This window comes from Lampris incognitus, chromosome 18, assembly GCF_029633865.1.
Source record: "Lampris incognitus isolate fLamInc1 chromosome 18, fLamInc1.hap2, whole genome shotgun sequence".
NCBI lineage: Eukaryota > Metazoa > Chordata > Actinopteri > Lampriformes > Lampridae > Lampris > Lampris incognitus.
Genome location: NC_079228.1, coordinates 12,132,252 through 12,154,552, shown reverse-complemented (window position 1 = coordinate 12,154,552; position 22,301 = coordinate 12,132,252). Strand labels below are relative to the sequence as shown.

Sequence of the window (22,301 nt, the reverse complement as noted above, 5' to 3'; positions counted from 1 at the left end):
CCTTCCTCCCTGATCTTATTGTACAGCTCCAACAGCCTTCCTTATGCAAAATCCCTTAATTTAGACAACATTATATAACATACATGATCTTTTCCAGGGGCAGTCATTTTACAGGTATTTAGCGCCCTTCTCAACCCATGAATGGAAAAAGGTATATCTAAAATACCCTGAGATACATTTGCTGCCTCTTGATCTTACCTTCTTCTGTTAAATCATCTAAACTATGGACTTTAACAAAGTTCTTGGCTAACATTTCTGCCTTTTCCATATTATCAAACGCAAGTTCCCCTCCATTTTGTAACACAGGAAGATTTCTTTCCTGTCTGATTCCCCTCATCTTTTTAATCATTTCCCATACTTTATCCAATGGTGTTGTCCTCCCAAAACTTGAACAGAATCCTCTCTAACACAACCTTTTTGCTCTTTTGACAGTTTTCTTTACCAATGCTTGAGCTTTTTTATAATCTAATAAATTCTGTAAGGAAGGCATCTTTTTTTAATTCTCAAAATGTCCTGTTTCTATTTTGAATCGCTTCAGAGCATTCTTCATTCCACCATCATACCATCTTAACACATTTATTAGGCCAACCAATTTTTCCCCAGTCGCTTGAGTTGCACCTTTAATTACAACTGGAGTACTATGTTAAAATTATTTCATCAATATTTCCTGACATATCAATCTTACCAATCTCTGAATCAGAAATATTAGTAAATGATTCCCAATGTGCCTTACCAAAATTTCATCTCATGATACTATCTAGCTGAACCACATTATTCATATCAAGCTTGATTACAATCGGATAATGGTCACTGCCAATGATGTTATCTGGCAGTACTTCCCAATTACTGGCAGTAGCTAGTTCACTAGAAACCGAAGTTAGATCTACAGCAGACACTCTTCCATTTCTAAAACTGAGCCTAGTACCTTGCCCACTATTTAAACAAACTAATCCTTTTGATTCCATTAGCTCCTCAACTACCTGCCCATTATAATCCGTCATCTCCCCTCCCCATAATGTATTATGAGCACCACAATCAACATGTCATCTTTTACTACACACTTATGTGAACATGTCATAGGACTCGCCTTCTACACCTGCAGTAGTTTGGGAAAATCTCTTGTTGAGATTATGTTTGTGGTTAGCTGTGAATTTACTGCCATGCGTTGTGATACGTGCTTTGCTGCTTCAGCATATGACACTTTATTTTGCACTTTGTACATCTGGATTTCCTTTACTCTTTTTTGTACCGCACTGTTGCACTATGCTCTCCACCACAATTACAGCATTTTATCTTGGCATCAGCTGCACATCCACCATATTCATGTTCTCCAGCACATCTAACACATCTTGATTTGGCTTTACACTGATCTGCTGCATGTCCTATTCTCTGACACTTAAAGCATCTGGCTTGGGAACATATTCTCTGACAAGGAAACTCCTGCACCCAATCATTACCTTCTGTGACATCTTTCCCTCAAACTGAAGGAGAACTGACAAACTGTTGACCGGTTTACCCTGATATCTAGTTGGAAGATGCTTCACTACCGACAATTTCCCCCTTTTAATTTCTTTCCTGAGTTCTTCCAGACTGATACCTAAGGGAACCCCACTTATCACTCCACATATCTTCATATTTGTCCTGGGAACATGGCTTTTAATTTAAACTCCATTCAGCGTCTTCATTTTCAATATCTTATCGCTTTGAATAGCATTAACAACAATGCCCACACTCCCAATGTGCTTTGGTCGTTAAATATCTAAACCAGATTGGAGACTTACAAATTGGATTTTTTTTCCAATTTGGAGGGGGGTCCTTAATCTGTTTAACCAATATCTAAAGTCAGCTACAGTGTGTGCTTTTAAATTGCGCCATGTGGTTATTTCTGGTATGAAGCCTTCTTTTTTGAAGGGAAAGTTGATCAGAGTTGTGGTTTCATTGTAACATTAAGTAAAACAGAACATGTTTGAGGTCTATTTAGACTAAAAACATTGATTTTTCTCTAAACACATCACTATTTTCCTTTTCACTATAATTCTCCCACACAAGTAATGGATATTACTGTAATCCAGAGGAGTAAATAGACCTCGTTAGAACCCAACAGAGATGTGTTGAAGTGATCCTCCTGAATGGTTGAATTATGTGATTCTTTTGTAATAACAGTACCATTGTCCTGAACCCCGAGAGCCACTGAGAGCCATTCCCATCAATGAACAGCTCGACCGCTTCAGAAGGGCCTGTAATGTACAGCGTGAGCGGGAATCTGTACTCTCACATTTCAAAACCTTGAGCAAAGTACAGCGATATGGCCTCATGATGTTGACATGCAGGTTTTAACAACCAGTATAATCAGTTTTACATCCATTGTGCATACTTTCTGAAGGAGACATTTCAATGTTTTGTTTTGTTTTTATTTTTCTTGCCTAGAAAGTTGCGATGGGCGATGTAGGACCAAGAATAGACCCTCAAAGTGGCAACATCAGTTGAAGTACTTAATGATAATGGTAGGTATTTTTGCTTCTTATTGATGGAGACGTGTCATGAAGGCCCATTTGAGGGAGAAGATCCATGTTTTTTCTTATGTCCTGGGAAAATGCACATTACTATTAACCCACTCCCACTCCATATCTACACCCCTTTATATTCTTGAAACATGGACACCTCCATCACCAACATCTATAGCTACACCCCTTTATATCCTTTATACATGGACACCTCCATCCCCGTCCTCTACATCTACACCCCTTTATATCCTTTATACATGGACACCACCATCACCAACATCTACACCCCTTTATATCCTTTGTACATGGACACCTCCATCACTGCTATACATCTACATCCCTTTATAGCCTTTGTACATGGACACCTCCATCACCGTCCTCTACATCCACCCCCCTTTATATCCTTTACACACCTTTATTTTTGTAGACCAAATTATTAGCCCTATGCGTCTTCTGAATCGGACATTTAAAAGTCTTATAAAGACAGGAAGTGGCACATTCGCCAGAAATGTACTGCTTCCTGAACGCAAGTGTGCAGGCCTGGCGGCTTGACGTACCGTTCAATACAAATCCAGTTATCCTTTTCCTCCGCGTCTGGACAATTTGATGCCTTGCTCGGTATGACCTGTTCACTGCTCCCCGAGACGCTCCAGCTCTGCAGCTTTGTAGCAGTACAACGAGGCCGAATCAGTAAGTACCGTCCGTCACAGGTCATTCAGTAGCTCCGCACCAACGACGGCCTGCCGGTTGTCTATTCACCGACAGCAATCAATACCCACTGAGGGCATCGCAAAAAAAGGCTCGATGTTGAAAAACATGTTACACGTCCGCTACCTTTCTTTTTTGAAAATGGTTAAGTCTCGCTTTGATTTGCCGCCGTTCCCCGCATCAGCGGCTGGCAGACGGCAGAGTTCAAGCAGAATTATACATAGGGCCCGCACCGTTAAATAATGCCGAGCAAGGTAAGGCCAGCAGTTTTCAGCGTTTTTTCGTTGTAACTTCAAAGGCCGGCAGGATCCTTCACAACAGATAAAGAAACGCGTCATTAGTGTGGCAGGAGAGGCACGGCAACCGCTCAGCAACGGTGACAGAAGGGAACTTTTTAAACCCCCCCTACGCAATTTCCCATTGAGTTTGGATGGATCAAAAAAAACAAAAAATTACCGAGGTTGAACCATATGAATAGATACCAAGAAGTATACTTGGATTTACTGATGGGTTTAATCAAGTCAATGGAAAATGTTGAATTTCATCTTCCTGTATGCTGAATGCACTTTTATCACACTGTTTTTTTTTCAGTCAGCGCCCACCTCCTCCACATTTCATCAGTTAATTTGTCTCCTGCTTCTTCCAGAGGTCTCGCCCAAAATACACGGCAATCGCTCATTTCGAATGAGGAATGGCACGAGACGGAAAGGGGTAATGAAAAAATGAATATTTTATCAAGTCGCCACGCTTTGAACATGATCCGCTTTGAGTTTTATCAAATCACTTACAGAAATCACCCCCCCCCCCCGATTCGGTCCCTCGTGCGCTGGTGCTGTTGTCCACGTTTACACCGTCACAACCACAACCATCATGAGACACGTCAACATATGGAGTAGTGTGTCTTTTCTGCTATCAACCAGGGTTATTCACACTACCGTAATATAGATACAAGCTTCGTGCAAAGTGGGAGAAATGTTATGAAGCCTCGTCACATAGGATGAGTTTATTAATAGATTTGTGGAGGGGTGCACTTTTACTGTGATTGGGGAAGGAGGGAGGGTGATGTTGGATTGTTAAATAGTGTAGTGTGTATGGTATATGTGTATTTTTGTTTGCTTTCTTTGATTTGGTGGGGGGGGGGGTCTGTAGGCTGGAATCCATGCCAAAGCCTACAGGTTATCTCACTATGTTCTGTCTTGTCTACCTGCGTTTTACTTTTTAATTCTTATCCTCTTTGATTCTATAGAGTTTGATGGGTTTGTGAAATATTTTATTTCCCTATTCGTTTAACATATGTATGTGTATTTTGAATGTTTTTTTTATAAAATAAAAGAGAACAAATAATAGTAAGAAGTACTCTACTTATGTATCTTCTCATAGTTATTATCACTAGTATACCTGTTGGTTTCCTGGAGTCCACAGATCTGGTCCAGCTCAGCCTTTGAGTCAGCCACCTGGCTCTTCTTGGCCAGCAGGTGGTTCTTCAGCTCCATTACCTTGGTCTGACTCTTGTGGTTCTTCAGCTCCAGTACCTTGGTCTGACTCTTGTGGTTCTTCAGCTCCATTACCTTGGTCTGACTCTCTTGTGGTTCTTCAGCTCCAGTACCTCGGGCTGACTCTCTTCCACTAATTCCAACAGCTTCTCCTTTTCCTGGGAGGAACTGGAAGCATCATACTTACTAACTTGCTGTATTGTGTGGAAGATTTCTCAAATGTGCAAACACTAAGACATTAAAACTAACCTGTGCTTACTTTAAAAAATAAAAATAAACTACCCTGCTGAAGGAAATAAAAGTTACCATGCTGCCATCTAGTGGTCACCCAAAGCTTAGCAACAAACCCTACATTGTTAAAAGTTAATTAGTCCTCATTTAGTGTTTGACAACTGATCAGTTGAAATTGATCTTTATGATTTGATCTTGACGTGGACTGTGTTATATGTTGAAAGTTGAGAAAAAAAACACAACAACAAACTGTTGTTGAACAGATGTATATTTGTAAATTAGAAAATGAACGTGGAATTGCTCAGGAGCCACTGCACCAACATGAGTTTTCAATTTTCAGCCCAAAGGATGGTCCTTTTGGGGACCTATTTTAAAACTGGTCCGCGCTGCTTCCGAATCGTACACACCTCAAGTGAATATAGTCCAAAAACAAAACAGCATAGTTAGAAGGGCATACGTACACATGATCCTGCTCAGACTCCCATGACACACTTCATTTTGCTTTGGGACAGAAGAGGTGGGGATACATGATGAATTCTTGTCCTATGAATTGACAGGTATACATGTCTATTCTCTTGAAAAATACCTTTAATATGCAACTTCTGTAAGTGCACTAAAATACTATATTTGTGTATGCTGGCAGCTAGTGCCCTTTTTCTTTCCGTTTCCTTTAGACAAGGGACATTATTTTAAATAATTATTAGTCAGTTTTATTTCGACTTGACGGTTTCAAATACTTTGCAAATATATAAACAAAATTATACTATTTAACATTAAAGGAGGTAATAAGCTGTATTGTAAGCTTCACAACATTTTCGTGGCCTCCATATTTACATGACTTTTGATCAATTTTTATTGTTTTCCAGGTGTTTATTTTCCCTTTCTCTGTGATGAATATATACTTGTTGCTAATCTGGTCACATTTTTTCTGTATTTCTCGGCAGCTGCTATTTTGTCATTACCGGTGTTTTTTCCCCCTTGTTTTCCCCCCCTCCCCGGGGAGGTCTGCGGTCTGCAGACTACCACGTCTCTCCTCCGATACATGTGGAGTCGCCAGCCGCTACTTTTCACCTGACAGTGAGGAGTTTCGCCGGGGAAACGTAGCGCGCGGGAGGATCACGCTATTCCCCCCTAGTTCCCCCTCCAATCCAAACAGGCGCCGCGACCGACCAGAGGAGGCGCTAGCGCAGCGACCAGGACACATACCCAAATCCAGCTTCCCACCCGCAGACGCGGCCAATTGTGTCTGTAGGGACGCCCGTCCAAGCCGGAGGTAACACGGGGATTCGAACGCCACCCGACGCCCCTCCTTTTTTTTTAATAACAGCATCTGTTCAACTCGAAGGCCGCTATTAATTATTATTGTAATTGAAGGGGCTGTTCCTTCAAACTGTGATGATGGGACTGAACAGCAGCTGATAAAACGTGTTTGCTGGGGATTTGAACCTGTGCTGCCGCTGTTTAGGGAGCAGTTCTGATCAACGATATCCCAGTTTGCTTTAATGCAAGCTGTTGTTGAGCTGGGGTCCGCAATCTTCTTGTTGCGCATGGAGGATAAGCAAAGCTTGACTGTTTTCTCTTTAGCCTTTAACGTTAGGCATATTTATTCAGGCAAATACAGCAGGTCTTAGCGCTCTACTACCGACTCTGACAACACACACTGTCGCACACCGAGAACGTGGCGACGTCACATCTGAATTTACCGTAATACAATGAGTAAGGGCGCGATCAAATAACAACACTTTTTTTCCCTTCCAATTTCTCCCCAATTTGTATCTGGCCAATTACCCTGCTCTTTTTGAGCCGTCCCGCTCGCCGCTCCACCCCCCTCTCTGTCGATCCGGGGGCGCCCCGACCGACCAGAGGAGGCGCTACTGCAGCGACCAGGACACATACCCACATCCGACTTCCCACCCGCGTGTCTGTGTCTGTATGGACGCCCGACCAAGCCGGAGGTAACACGGGAATTCGACCCGGCGATCCCGTGTTGGTAGGCAACGGAATAGACCGTCACGCTACCCGGGCGCCAAATAACAACACTTAACAGCTGCAAAGGAAAATGGGAGGATGTGATTGGCATGACTTATGTATAGGCCTGCTGCTTAGGAAGGTTGCGTCTCAGGTTCGTGGCCACATTAGAGACACTTACACATGAGTCACAACATTGCCATCCTCTGGCGGACAGGAACCGGGAACAATTTATTATCGTTTCTTTCATGTAGTACTTGCGTACACAAAAGAAACGAAATTCCGTTTCACCCAGCCCACAGCAGTGCAACACAAAAGCCAAAAACTCACATCCCAAATTTGCTAAAAACGACACCACCAAAAACATATACAAAAGCAGAGGGAACAAAGCAAAACAAACAAACAAAAAACAACCCCCCCAAAAGCAAACACACACACACACACACACACACAGAGTTCACTCAGAGCAACACAGTCCAAAAATTCCCCTGTCCAGAGAACGAACACCAGCCAGGATGACTGTCGGAACTGCCGGTCTGCATGGGCTAGCAGTTAGTTAGCTTAGCCTGCCCCGCTTCTGCGTCCTGTCAGACCATCCTTGGTGTTACCTCCTCGGGCGCAGCTCCGGCAGGGCCGTGGTCCCTGGGCTCACCGGACATAGCAGACCAGGCTCCCCCAGCCAGACACCTTCGACACACCTCCCTGCACTCCACATGACGACACTAAAACACAGTCAACGCTAGGCGAGGCCGCCGCCAGACCGCCCTTGGTGTTACCTCTCCGGGCGCAGTTCCGGTCAGGGCAGTGTTTCCTGGGCCCACAGGCTGCAGCAGACCAAGCTCTCCCAGCCGATCCAGCGCCAGCTCTCACAGCCATCAAACGAAGACAAAACAAATTTAAATGCAAACACGGACAAAGACACTGCGTGGACGGTACTGGATGGGGCCGCTGCAAACGTAAGTTCGCACCGTCATCGTCCCTGGGTGAGGCCGCTGCAAACGATAGCTGCTACATTACTACAAATATGTAAATGAGCTTACATTAAAATAAAAATAAATAAAAAGCAACTTTCTTGTGTGAGAGTTGGTCCCCCCTTTGCAACTATAACAGCTTCCACTCTTCTGGGAAGGCCTTCCGCAAGATTTTGGAGTGTGTCTGTGGGACTTTTTGCCCATTCATCCAGAGGCGCATTTGTGAGGTCAGACGCTGATGTCGGACGAGAAGACCTGGCTCGCAATCTCCATTCTAGTTCATCCCAAAGGTGTTCGACGGGGTTGAGGTAGGGGTTCTGTGCGAGCCAGGCAAGTTCTTCCACATCAAACTCACCCAACCATGTCTTAATGGACCTTGCTTTGTGCACTGGGGCACAGTCATGCTGGAACAGAAAAGGGCCTCTCCAAACTTTTCCCATAAAGTTGGAAGCATAGTATTGTCCAAAATGTCTTGGTATGCTGAAGCATTAAGATTTACCTTCACTGGAACTAAGGGGCCTAGCCCAAGCCCTGAAAAACGACCCCATACCATTATCCCTCCTCCACCAAACTTTAGAGTTGGCCCAACGCAGGCAGGCAGGTAACGTTCTCCTGGCATCCACCAAACCCAGACTCGTCCATCAGACTGCCAGACAGAGAAGTGTGATTCGTCACTCCACAGAAAATGTTTCCACTGCTCCGGAGTCCAGTGGCAGCGTGCTTTACACCACTCCATCCGATGCTTGGCATTGTGCTTGGTGACGTAAGGCTTGCATGCAGCTGCTCGGCCATGGAAACCTATTCCATGAAGCTCCTGGTGCACAGTTTTTGTGCTGTTAATGCCAGAGGAAGTTTGGAACTCTGCAGTTACTGAATCAACAGAGTGTTGGCGACTTTTGGGCACCATACGCCTCAGCACTCGTTGACCCCGCTATGTGGCTTTACGTGGTCTGCCACTTTGTGGCTGAGTTGCTGTTGTTCCTAAACGCTTCCACTTTTCAATAATACCACTTACAGTTAACCGTGGAATATCTAGCAGGGAAAAAAAATCACGAACTGACTTATTGCAAAGGTGGCATCCTATGGCAGTAACACGCTTGAATTCACTAAGCTCTTTAGAATGACTCATTTTTCCCAAATGTTTGTAAATGCAGACTGCATGGCTAGCTGCTTGATTTTATACACCCGTGACAATGGGTCTGAATGAAACACCTGAATTAAATTATTAAGAGGTGTGTCCCAATACTGTTGTACATATATTGTACTCCCCCCCCCTCTTTTTTCTCCCCAGTTGTACTTGGCCAATTATCCAACTCTTCTGAGCCGTCCCGGTCGCTGCTCCAACCCCTCAGCCGATCCGGGGAGGGCTGCAGACTACCACATGCCTCCTCCGATACATGTGGAGTCGCCAGCCGCTTCTTTTCACCTGACAGTGAGGAGTTTCGCCAGGGGGATGTAGCGCGTGGGAGGATTCCCTCCAGTTCCCCCTCCCCCACGAACAGGCGCCCCGACCGTTCAGAGGTGTTAGTGCAGTGACCAGGACACATACCCACATCCGGCTTCCCACCCGCAGACACGGCCAATTGTAAAATTGTAAATGTTAAGAAATAATAAATGTTACAGCACCCGAAACAGTAAATACACCAAATTAAATGAGTTTGTAAATCCACAACAAAGAAAAAAAAACCCATGTTATCTAGATTTCACATCCAACAAATTGACATACGTGACAACCATTGTTTACAGGTTTTATTACTGTTATGGTTTTGTTGCTGTCAGATAAAAGCAGACAGAGAAGAGGCGCTCAATATTCAGAAAAAGCGTGCAGCTTTGGGGGGGTTCCTGTCCAAAGACAGACAACAGAACTGTCTCAAGTCAGTATGCATTAACAATAAAGGGCAAACCCCACTGTCATAAATGCTACATAACACTGTCAAAATTAGAAACAGTCATTAACAGCTGCTGCCACTTTTTATGACAACTAGCATATAACACACTCATGACACAATTAGTTTGAGGTAAGCTAAGGTTGGCTAGTGTTGTACTGAGCAAATGAACAACTATATCTATACTGTGTCATGACTGTGTCAACTGCCATTACATAACCTGTAGTTGTCCTATGTACATGTCCTGCGAGCACAGTTCATTGTGGTGCTCGTCTCTACCTTGGTATAGCTTTGGCATTCGGAGGTAAGATGGTAGTGCCCCATCCAGGGGCCTTTTGAGAACACGTGGCCTGGTTCATTTTATGAGCATTTAGAAAGACACCCACAAGGCCTTGGGCCAGCGAGTACAGGAGACTAAGTGATGCAGAGGTTAATTCATCTATATATTTTGATAATACTGCCAATATCATTTGAAAACAGAGTAAAGCACCCATATAAGTATAATGACTGTGTGTGTGTGTGTGTATATATATATAGTGATATCAGGGGGCAGCCGGGAACTGCCGCAGCCGGGACACGAACCCGGGTCTCCCGCACCATGGGCAACTACGTTAACCAGTCGACTAAAGGGTCCGACCCATAAGCTAAGCGGCTAGTGAGTCTACTCATACATGTGGTCGTCACACTACCCCCCTCCTTCGGGAAGCGCGTCCCCGTGCTTCAGCATACCAGCTCCCTCACGCCTCTGGGCGTACGTGCTTCCGATGGCCTCACGGTCTCACCATCCCATTTCTGACACCAATGTAGCGAATTCATGGGGGAAGCCAGGAACCACCGCAGCCGGGACGCGAATCTGGATCTCATGCACCATAGGCGGCTATGTTAACCAGTCGACTAAAGGGTTCGACCCGTTAGCCAAGGGCTAGCGAGTCTATTCATCCGGGGTCATTACACTACCCCCCTCCTTCGGGAAGCACGTCCCTGCGCCTCAGCTACCAGCTCCCTCACGCCTCTGGGCGCACACGCTTCCGATGGCCTCACGGTCTCACCATCCCACCCCCGACATTAATGTAGAGGACCCGGGGGGCAGCCAGGAACCGCCGCAGCCGGGACGCGAACCTGGGTCTCCCACTGGACTCGGGTTTGTGTCCTGGCTGTGGCGGTTCCCGGCTGACCCCCGAATTCGCTACATGGGTGTCAGAAGCAGGATGGTGGGACCGCGAGGCCACCGGAAGCGTGTGCGCCCAGAGGCGTGAGGGAGCTGGTGCTTCCCGAAGGAGGGGGGTAGACCCGGGTTTGCGTCCCAGCTGCGGCGGTTCCCGGCTGACCCCCGAATTCGCTACATGGGTGTCAGAAGCGGGATGGTGAGATCGTGAGGCCATCAGAGGAGCATGCACCCTGAGGTGTGAAGGAGCTGGTATACTGAAGCATGGGGACACGCTTCCCCGAAGGAGAGGGGTAGTGGGGGGTTCCTGGCTGACCCCTGAATTCGCCACACACACATACACACACACACACACACACATATATATATATATATATATATATATATATACCAGCCACTGAGGATGCACAAGCCAGTGCATTCTTAGTGCTGGTCCCAAGCCCCGATTATAGGATGTTTAGGCCTACTTCACTGGCTTCAGATAACATTGAAATACGGGTGCCCATCAAATACACGGGAAAATCAAAACCAAATCAACATTCCCTTTTTGAAGCTATAGTGGGCTCCACACTGAAGTGCAGCTTTGCACTCATACAATCTCACATGATCCTAAGCTTTAGCTTATTCCAATACAAGAGAAGGTGCTTCTAGCAAATAGGCCGATACGTTACGGTTACGGATTATTCTAACATCTGTTTTAGCGTTCTTTCAAACGTTAAAAAATAAAATGTAAAAAAAATAGATATCTAACAGTAGACTTACATAACTAGTCTGGCTTCACTGGCTTCAGCGTTTAGGGTTCGGACAAACATTAAAATATGGATGCAGTAGATTACAAGTAGAAAAAAAGACAAAAAAGGCATTCAGTCCATCCATCAACAAGATGGATGAAAGACAACGAAGAGATACTGAGATATATGATCCCGGGGCCTGCTTTGCTAATACAAAAAGGTATAAATAACACATCGTGTTTCGGGTGAACGGAGTCAAGATGACATGACACATTCATTTGAGGACAAAGAAAACATTTTCGCTGGATAAAATAATAATAAAAAAAAACAAAAAAACCAGTACAATTCCTCACCATCTTTAGCCACCAACTTTGGGATTACCTGAGATTCTACGTGTCCCTCAGGGCTGTACTGGCTCGATATCGAGACTACAGGCTGATTGATCGATTGACCGAATCAATCGACTGATTGAGGTTGTAGCCTTACGCGCGAGATGGGGGTCAAAGACATTCAGGCAGGCAGAGCGCATCCTCGTCACAAACAAGCTTAATCCTATATACCATGCTATATGTCAACACCAGAGATCACGTCAAGCTCTCGTCCCACGCTAAACACACCTGACCTGCAGGCTCTGCACATTCAGTTCACTTCAGTCCATCAAACAACCACTTCTCGAAACTGTCGAAAAAAAAAAAAAGGCATGTTGCAAAGAAAAACAAACGACAGGCTTTAGCTTAAAGTAGGTGAGGTATTCCTTACATTCCTCTCCCTCTAAGGAATTTAGGCTTGTTAAGACTGTCTTGGAATGCACTATATATAGAGAGATAGATATTGCCATTAATATAAGCAAGATAACTATTGATACATACAGTGGCCTCCTTACCACTAGAGGCACCACAGCGAGCTTTAGCACCCTTCTCCCTTTGTTTTTACGTATCACAGACCTCAAAGGCCTCAGGAGGAGGAGGAGGAGGAGCCACTCAGTTTTTTTTTTTTTTAATATAATCTGTTTCTGAATTCAAACGTGTGATTATCCAAGCTCCTCCAGCTTTGGTCACTCCATGTCCACAGTCTCCCTTTTTGATTCCTCGTCTTTCTGTTGCAGGACCTGAGGGGTGGGGCTATGCAAGGGCGCCACCTCAGCAGCGGCCAATGGGGAGGGATCTTGCTGCTCGGGGTTCCTCCGTGAAGACAGCTCATCCTGTGAACAACGTCAACGGATGAGCAGTTACAGTCTGATGGAAGTTGTTTGTGTTGTTGTTGCTGCGATGACTTGCCCAGCAGCTCCGAATCGACTTACTTGCTCAGAGAAATGCTGATTCACCTGCTCTGCAAACTCCTGCGTCTCTGCCTCCTCGCCGTTCGAGTGGCAGCTCGGACTTGGTACCTCGATCCCGTGGCTCTCCAAAATAGCCGCCTCTGACAGGGGAGGAAAAAGGACAACATGAGGGGAAAACAGGGACTGGTAAAAAAAAAACAACAACACTGTGACTCTACAAGCAGTTGAACAAATTACTCTATCCTTGGCTATCAAACAGCTAAAAGGTTCCCACTGGGATTCCACATAATGCATGGCTCAGGTCCTCACCTATATTGGCCCTTCTCTTCATCTCCTTCCGACGGTTGGCAAACCAGTTATACACCTTCAACGCTGTCACACGCTCAAACTCGGACAGCTTGCATCCTGGGTGATGACATGCAATGAAGTGACAACAAAAGCCCTTCATTGCAACGTCACGGTTTCGCTGACCCATGGCAAAATCAAGCGTCGAAGTGTAAAGGAAGAATATAAATTCTCTAGTTTATGGCATTTTCCCTCTTGTTGATGTGAATAAAAACAGAAACTATGAATGAGTGTAACATCAAGCACACATTGGCAGTGGGTTTAAATTGCCTACGACATCCATCCATTATCCAAGCCAATTATCCTGATCAGGGTCGCGGGGATGCTGGAGCCTATCTCAGCAGTCATTGGGCGGCAGGCAGGGAGACACCCTGGACAGGCCGCCAGCCCATCACAGGGCCCACACATTCACACCTAGGGACAATTTAGTATGACCGATTCTCCTGACTTACATGTCTTTGGACTATGGGAGGGAAACCCACGCAGACAAGCGGAGAACAAATTCATCAAATTCCTTACACAAGTAAACTTAACTTGACTATCAAATCCAAGGAGGACTCTTAGTACCTGGTTTCTGGATGACTGAGTTGCAGGCATTGGCAATCTCCTCTCTCTTTGCCTCATCTGGGTACTGGTTCTCCATGAAGAAACTGGAAGATATAAAGTGCATCATGCTGAAAAGAAATAAAACCTAAATTGCTAGAACCACTGGCCATTAACAACCAGGTGGTAGAGAGAGTGGATCATTTCACATTCCTTGGGACCACAATCTCCTCCTCCCTGAAATGGGGAGACAGCTTCACCACCACCCAGAAGAAAGCTCACCAAAGACTATTCTAAGGCAGCGTAGGAAATTTGGAGTTTCAATGCTACAGTTCTACTGTAATCTTCTAATGTTACAGTTGCGTTCAGTTCTACAGAGCTGTAATAGAAAGTGTGCTCACTTTCTCAGTATCTATATGGTATAGCAATTCTACATCCCACGAGAAACAACTGTTGGACAGAGTCGTGCACACAGCTTCAAAAATAATGGGCTGCGAACTTCCCACCATTTCTGAATTATACCATATCTGTAATTCAGCGGAAGGGTTTTAAAAATTGAAAAAGGACTCCTCACAACCGGCCAATCTCCTATTCAATCATAACCCTTTGGTTAAAAGACTCTGCAGCATCAAGACCAGAACATCTCACTTCCACGATAGCGCTTACCCTGCAGCAAGCCGCATCCTAAATTCGTCACTGATTGTACAAGTATTGTCTCCTTGAGCACATGTACTTTTATTTGTCACTTTAAGGGTATGGGACATTCATTCATTCATCCATTATCCAAACCGCTTATCCTTACTGAGGGTCGCGAGGATGCTGGAGTCTATCGCAGCAGTCATTGGGCGGCAGGTGGGGAGACACCCTGGACAGGCCGCCAGTCCATCACAGGCCCGACACACGAATACACACACATTCATACCTTGGGACAATTTAGTACGGCCAATTCACCTGACCTGCATGTCTTCGGATTGTGGGAGGAAATGGAGCACCCGGAGGAAACCCACGTAGACACGAGGAGAACATGCAAACTCCGCACAGAGGACGACCCGGGATGACCCCCAAGGTTGGACTACCCCGGGGCTTTCTTGCTGTGAAGCCACCGTGCTAACCACTGCGCCACCGTGCCGCCCAATGGCATGGGACATATGGTTGCATTAACTGAAACAGAACTGTAACAGTATGTTTTTGTGGAAACTCCTTGTATGTATTGTGTGGTTTTACATGTTTGCTGTCGTTATCTTTTAGCAAACCGAAACAAATTCCAAATAAACTGCAAAGTCGATGTGGCATTAAATGACTGAATCTTGAATTGTCTCGCATTAAATATGAACTCCAGTTTTGTTGAACGGCAGCACCAAACTGAGCGCAGCTAAACACTCCCACATCTTTCAATTCAGCTTTTACAGCCCTCGCACTGCATCTCAGGTCAGGGCACAGCGGTGATGCAGTAATAAGCAGCCATGTAAGAATGTTGTCACCACAATTTAATCAGTCGACTCTCCACACAGCAATAGAGTAGATTAATGGATGCCCTACAGAGATTACATATTTTAGTTTTAATGACAACATACAGGCCTTCCTCTACACCAATGGTCCCCCCCCCCCCAAGGAAATACTCCATGGCCTCCCACAGGAGACGTGATAACCTGCTGTAACTCTATCTGTACACACTCCAAAGCAGTTAGTCAAGTTTATTTAGTCCCGTGAAAGCATAAAAGTGATTCAAAAATATTTGCCGTTGTAGTAATCCTAAAATATTTACAGAGAGAAAATCCTTCCATATTCCCTTTTATCCTCATTCATAGCAAACACGAGTGTAACATCTACAGAAAGTAAAAAAGGCTATCAATATTTCACATTTTATTTAATTGCACTGTGTTACTTATTTAGTTGAATAATTACTTGTCTTAATTTTTTTCTGATTGATCCATCCATCTGTCCATTGTCTTAACCGCTTATCCTGCTGTCAGGGTCATGGGGATGCTGGAGCCTATTCCAGCAGTCATTGGGCGGCAGGCGGGGAGACACCCTGGACATGCTGCCAGGCCATCACAGAGCCCACCCACCCACCCACCCACCCCCCCCCCCACACACACACACACACACACACACATTCATTCCTAGGGACAATTTTTTCCCCCTATAATCTCAAGGGACCCCTGGCAGCTTTCTGGAGACTCCTTTTGGGGCCCCGAGCCCCCTTTTGAGAACCCCTGCTCTAGACCAATAAACCTGAGGCAGGTATTGCACTGCTTTCCAATCTACTTAACGCTATTATTTTAGCCATTCTACCAAGCCACTCAGCTAAGCCTTGCCCCCGTTTCTCATTTCGTATTCTTGTCTTGCTCCCTTTATATCTCTCTGACGCTGAGGAAGAATAATCGTCTCATTTTACAAAACACCCAAGGATCAATTTCTTCTCGCCCCCCTGCCACCTTCTTTTGCCCTATCCCACCCAGTCGGTCGGTCCCTCTCTCTCTCTCTCTCTCTCTCTCTCTCTCTCTCTCTCTCTCTCGCTCTCTCTCTCTCTCTCTCTCCACATTATCTTAACCTCTACTGTATTGTCCTTCAGTATAAACTAGCTCATAAAGATCAGCACTGCAGCAGAATTGCGTAATCGGGGGGAACAAGGCTAGTGAGCACGGTCTGAGCTTCTGAGTGTGCCGTTATTACCTTGAGTGCCCTGACTGCACCCTATACTTACAACAACCTTATAATAGAGAAATCAATTGTGAATGATGGTTAGGAACTGTGGAAGCATATCCACTGCTCTTTTCAGCCACACTGTTTCAGCTCTGCCAAGCCAACTTTTGTTGTTTGGCAACAAAAACAATGCGACCAATATGTGAACCAGTAAGAACAGGGTATAATAAATAGCCATTAAGCTTTCAATACAAACTAAAAGCCAATACCTCAAGGACCACTTAAGCTTATGATAGCCGAAAAGAACCTCCAAGTAGACTTTATGCATGCTCAGTAACCCAGCTAAGAAAATCAAAGAAAGTTGAATCAGTTATTCTGGACACAACGTTTATTGAGATTTGTTTTATCACTTATCCAAGTGTCCTCTTCAGTCTAAACGGACTGCAGGAATCCCCACCCTTATAAACAATGCAGTGGCATAACGACTCAAACCAACAATCAGTTTCATATGCAAATATGGGCGTTACCACTAACTAGAGTTACAATGGCCATGTGTACTACTCACAGAGGAATTGGTAACGTTTGCAATCATGGCACTGTAAGGTAGAGGAAAGCCAGGAAGACACCCAAACAGTGCACCAGCAGATCGAAGAGAGGAGAAGGACAATAGCAGCCTAAAAGTAAACCAGTGGTGATTCTGTATGTGGCGGCAGTATTGGAAAAGTTGAGATGCGTATTTGCCAATAACAGTGTCTCAGTTGCTTTCAAACTTCAAAACATGCTGTGCCAGAAATCGGTCCACCCCAAGGATCGGGTCCCCCGGCAAAAACAGCAATATACTGTATGCTGTTAAGTGCCAGGAGGACCGCCATGACTTGTACACTGGGGAAACCAAACACACGCTGGCCAAGAGGATGGCACAACACAGAAGAGCTAACACGTCAGGCCAGGACTCCACAGTCTACACCGTTCTACAGACCAGTGGCCACTCTTTCAAGGATGAGGATGTGCACATCCTTGATAGGGAGGTACGCTGGTTTGAATGGCGAGTCAAAGAGGTCATCTATGTGAATATGGAACGACCATTTCTGAACTGAGGGTGGGGGGCTAAGAGGTCATTGTAAGATGATCTGTCGCCATCTTACAATGCTGTGATTGCAACCATTCCCAAATCCTCTGTGAATAGTACACATGGCCATTGTAACTCTAGTTAATGGTCACGCCCATATTTGCATATGAAACCGATTGTTGGTTTCAGTCGTTATGCAACTGTATTGCTTATAAGGGTGGGGATACCTGCTGTCAAGTTTAGACTGAAGAGGTCACTTAGATGAGTGATGAAACGTATCCGTCAATGAACGTTGTATCCAGATGAACTGACTCAACCTTCTTTGATGTATCTCCAAGTAGGTCTCACTCTCTCTCTCCTTTAAATACCCCCAAACTAGCACAATGACGGGCTTACCTCTCCATGATGGACTGGCACTCCTTCCTCCAGGTGAACCTGCTGCCCCTTCGCAGTCTAAGAGGTCCACCGACCATCCCACCCCTATCGCCCGCCATGATCCCTGTCCGCCAGTCAGGTTCCTCCTTTACCAGAGAACGCATCGATAAGGTGGCACCTGATGGAGAGAAATTCAGAATGTTATCTATAATTCACTGGACTAAGTATGCACACAGCAAGCCAGTGAGCATGTCTGAACAGCTTGGATGGCAGCAATGAATGGAGAACCCATCTCAATAGTAGACTTGCTTCCTTTTCTTCTTTAAAAAGGTCCCATGAAACGGCACTGAGAGCGGCGCAAACGTCCGTGATTTGACATACATGAGAACGAAACTGAACTGTCGGGTGGGATTTTGTTAGGAGAGTTTGATTTGATTGACAGCCAATGATGTACAAGCAGAAAATGGAGAATGTGGACATGATATGATATTGGCTAGTTTCAACTTGGTGGCACTTCGTCTTATCTCAATCTGGCACCCAATTCATTGGGCATATTTTTAGTGTACGCCCGCAAGTGCAGGATGATGTAACAAAAAATTATTCTATTTGTCAAAAAGAGAAAAACATGAAGTATTTTTTTCATGAATTTCTAGAACACAGCATTAAATAAATGTACATTAAGTGTATATAAGTGGAGTAACAACAATGAAAATACATTTTTCATTTCATGGGACCTTTAAGTGAAATGTTGTCTTTTTTGGCCAGTGATGAAAAGAAGCCATTCAAAGCTACTGAGATAACTCCCAAGGCCATCGAAGATTGACTTACAGAGAAGGAGACATGGGGCAAGCTGATGGGCAGCTACTTGGGCGAAGCTAGCGAGCAACACCTCGACTGTTTGGAGGCGGGCTGGTTACCTGGCTGGGCCTGGGCGGCTGCTGCAGCAGCAGTGTACCATGGGAGCAGGTGCATCAGCAGCTCTCTCTGTCTACCCCAGGCCGGGTTGGGGTTGAGGTTGGTGTTGGGATTTGGGAGGATGTTGGTGAGGCTGGCACTTGCCCCTGCGCCCGTCTCGTCTCTGTCTCTGTCCCCTCCCCTGGGCCTGGGCATGGGACCCAGGCTGTGCTGGCTTTCACTCCACCTCAGCCCTTCAGTCAGGACAAAACCACTGGTCAGGCGGGCCACAGCGATGGATTAGATTATCGACAAACTTTTGGCAAATGCGATTGGAGATTTTTTTTCCAAGTTCAATTGCTCCATATGGGTGGCTTTGTGTTAAATCAACACACTCCTGTAGACCTGCATGTCTGTTTATTATCAGTTCAAAATCAAAAAACTTTCTTGTTTAAACTGCATGCCAGGTTGTTTCATAAGATGTATGCCAGATGTAAGTAAAATTTGATAACAGCACTGTAAATGGAACAAAGGGCAAAGTGCTATCTTTATTTAGCAGGTTTATGATGGGCAGGCCCAAAGGAGCTTTGTATCGTCAGTACAGTAATGTAGCCACCTTTGATTGGAAACACGGCAGATAAAAGTTATTGTTAGTATCACTGTTAATAGCCTGTTGTTGTTAGCCACGTAGAATGAAAACCAGCACCGGCGTACCTCCAGGATCAGGTCTGAGAACTACAGAAGGGCTATAGCAAAGCTTGGGTAGGAGGGGGAAAGGGAATGGAAGGATTTAGGGTGAAGAGGGAGGGAGCAGGGTGAGTGGATGGTCCATCAGTGCCTTCATTCCAGGAGTGTTTACAGGATTTGATTTGTTTTGTTTGTGACTGCAGTGACCCAAACATCGGTGCATTTAGGGCAAGTTTATAGCTTGTGAGATGGTCATTTGTCCAAACACTCGGTGAGTTAGATGTACCCACTTAAGCTATTAGCCATTTATAGTAACATCTGTGCATCTTAGGACACGGAGAGGTCAACAACAATCCAAGCGGTTACTCTACCCCGTACAGACAAACCATATTCAGGCACTTAAGTTTCATTATTGATTAGCGTCTCCAGTGTCAGGACTACACCTTTACTCCTTCGTCTTTCATCTAAAATGATAGATATCCCGTGACCCTCCTTCACCCCACAGCGCTCACAGACCAGGGTGGGATGGGTACAGGTGAGGCGAGTGTTTACCATGCAAAACGCAAAGATAGATGGAGGGAGAGGGGACAAATGGAAGGGACGGTTAGCAAGCGGTGGTCCAAGCTCACGCCAGACAAAAATACTCTCCTCATCCTTGAATCTTTGTCAGGTGTGCACCCAGTTGAGGACTAACACCCAAATCTCCATTTTCCTCATCGTTAACCCAAAACACACTACTCCTCCATCAAAGAATAATCGAATCCTATATTAAATCTGAAAATGAGGCCCCACTATTCCCAGGCTAACCTCACACGCCCTCAACCTGCATCTCACCTGGGTTGTTTCTCTCCAGCAGGTACCAGCGGTAGAAGGCTCGGCGTTTGGAGTCACTCATCTCCAGACCCTGCTGCAGCAGCCACTGGGAGATGTAACTCTGACTGATGCCTGTGGAGAAGGAGAAAAGGCACGGGGGGGGGGGGGGGCGCAGGTGTTTCATACCAATGATATCTATCTGATATCCCATGTCACCTGAATCCTTGCACCTATTGAAGAAGCTGTAATAATTTAGTAACAAACAGATTTATTCTTAAGGCAAGGAAGAGTACCTGTGACTTGGCCCACGATTGCCTGAGAGATCCGGCGATTGTTGAGGAAAGTTTTGATCTCCTCTTTCACAAGGTTACTGTCTCTCCTGTAACAACAAAAACAACAACGGCGACAACCAATCACTGCATTAAGAAATGACGGCAAATGTTTAATTAGAAAACAGCCATCATTTTGTATAACCTTATTCACTGCTGCCTCTCTTTATTCAGATATCCCCCACACACCTGACCTGAATTAACTCAACTAAATATTCTGTGAAAATAAGCCTGTACCTCTGGAGACTATCACTGTCATTATCTGATGTTATAATAGTCTCCATCTGTCTTCACTAGTTTTTTTTTTTAATTTTTGACTTCAAGTTGTCCTTATATAGCCCCTTCATATCTCTCTATTTCATCTCTCTCCCCGACAACACTATTAACGCCACAAGTCCACACCTCCATCCTCTATCTCACCTCATGTATTCCTCCACTTTCTCCTCTAAGTCCCACTCCTCATCTCCCATCATGTCATAGCTGAACGACCTCTGAACTCCCACACTTGGAGGGTAGACAGGTGGGGGTGAGGCCTCGTAGCTGTTGCTGGGGGAGAGTGAGGCGCCGTCCAGGCCTGAGGTCTGTGTGGTGGCAGAGGCCAGGGACAGTGATGAGGAAGAGGAGGATGAGGACGAAGACGGAGCTGGCGCTGGGGCAGGGGTAGGGGCTGGGGCTGAAGTTGGGGCGGCTGTGGCGGGGGCGTTGTTAGACGGGGCAGCAGCACGGGAGTCACAGTAAGGCGGGCGGTGGTCCGGGTCGAGCCTCTCTAGGGACTCCAAGGCGTGGATTATCTGGGCTTTGGTCATACCCGATAAACGAAGGCGTTGCAAGAGGTCAATCTGCTCTATGGTGTAACGCGGCTCCACCTCACAGCACTCCATTCTGGCATCTACAGAACCACAGAGGTGGGGTGGGGTGGGGGGAGTAGAGAGTTAAAGAGAGAACAAATGCCAGTATGCATGAATGATGCCGAATGAAAGCAATCTCCTTAATTCAAGCACGCGTCCTAAGAAACGGGATCTTTAAAGGCAAATATATTGTTGCCTTTCTTTACTGACTTTATCCACATAAAAACTGTCCGCAATCCCAGATGAACTGATTCAACTTTCTGGGACTTCCTTACCCGGATTACTGAGCATGAATCAAGACAAGCTGTCAGCGAGAACCAGCTATAAAACCGAGTTACTGTCAAACGTGGTAACTATCAAACCCCAAAAAAACAAATAACCCCCCCCCCCAAAAAACAATCCTCTGAAGATCGTTTAGCACATTTTAAAACCCCTTTGAACAGGTTCAAACGCCATTTATGTGAATCTGAGGCTAATGCCGGCTTCAGTTCTTCAGTTTAGTTTTAGCACCGGGGCCCGGTACACACAATACAACACAATACAATACAATACAACACAACACAATACAATACAACACAACACAGATAACAGGCGCTGTAACACCCGGCTGGGGGGGGGGGGTGGTTTTCGCTGAATAAAGTTGCCCCGTCGGCTTTGTCGTTTGTTTTACCTGTCAGGGGGGGTGACACGCAGGGTGGTTCAGTACGTGGGCTGGCCGCCGGGACACACCACTGTCTCATGGCTCGGCGGACATCAGCTCGGCCGCCGCCTGAGGTGGTGGGGGGACGGGGGGGAGGCGCTGCGGCGGGCTGCGGT

At 45.7% G+C, this 22,301-nt stretch overlaps 1 protein-coding gene across 1 annotated transcript; it reads right to left on the bottom strand.

The window, feature by feature from the left end:
* Positions 1-11,218: 11,218 nt before the first annotated feature.
* On the bottom strand, positions 11,219-22,281 carry zgc:91944 (uncharacterized protein LOC436941 homolog). Its single transcript, XM_056298778.1, has 10 exons — positions 22,156-22,281; positions 21,058-21,526; positions 20,602-20,687; positions 20,330-20,440; positions 18,832-19,062; positions 17,936-18,092; positions 13,849-13,931; positions 13,246-13,341; positions 12,958-13,076; positions 11,219-12,858 (listed from the first exon to the last, which is right to left on the bottom strand). The coding sequence occupies exons 1-10, from the start codon at positions 22,223-22,225 to the stop codon at positions 12,712-12,714; spliced, it is 1,569 nt and encodes a 522-aa protein (XP_056154753.1). The 5' UTR covers positions 22,226-22,281; the 3' UTR covers positions 11,219-12,711.
* Between the last annotated feature and the right edge of the window lie 20 nt (positions 22,282-22,301).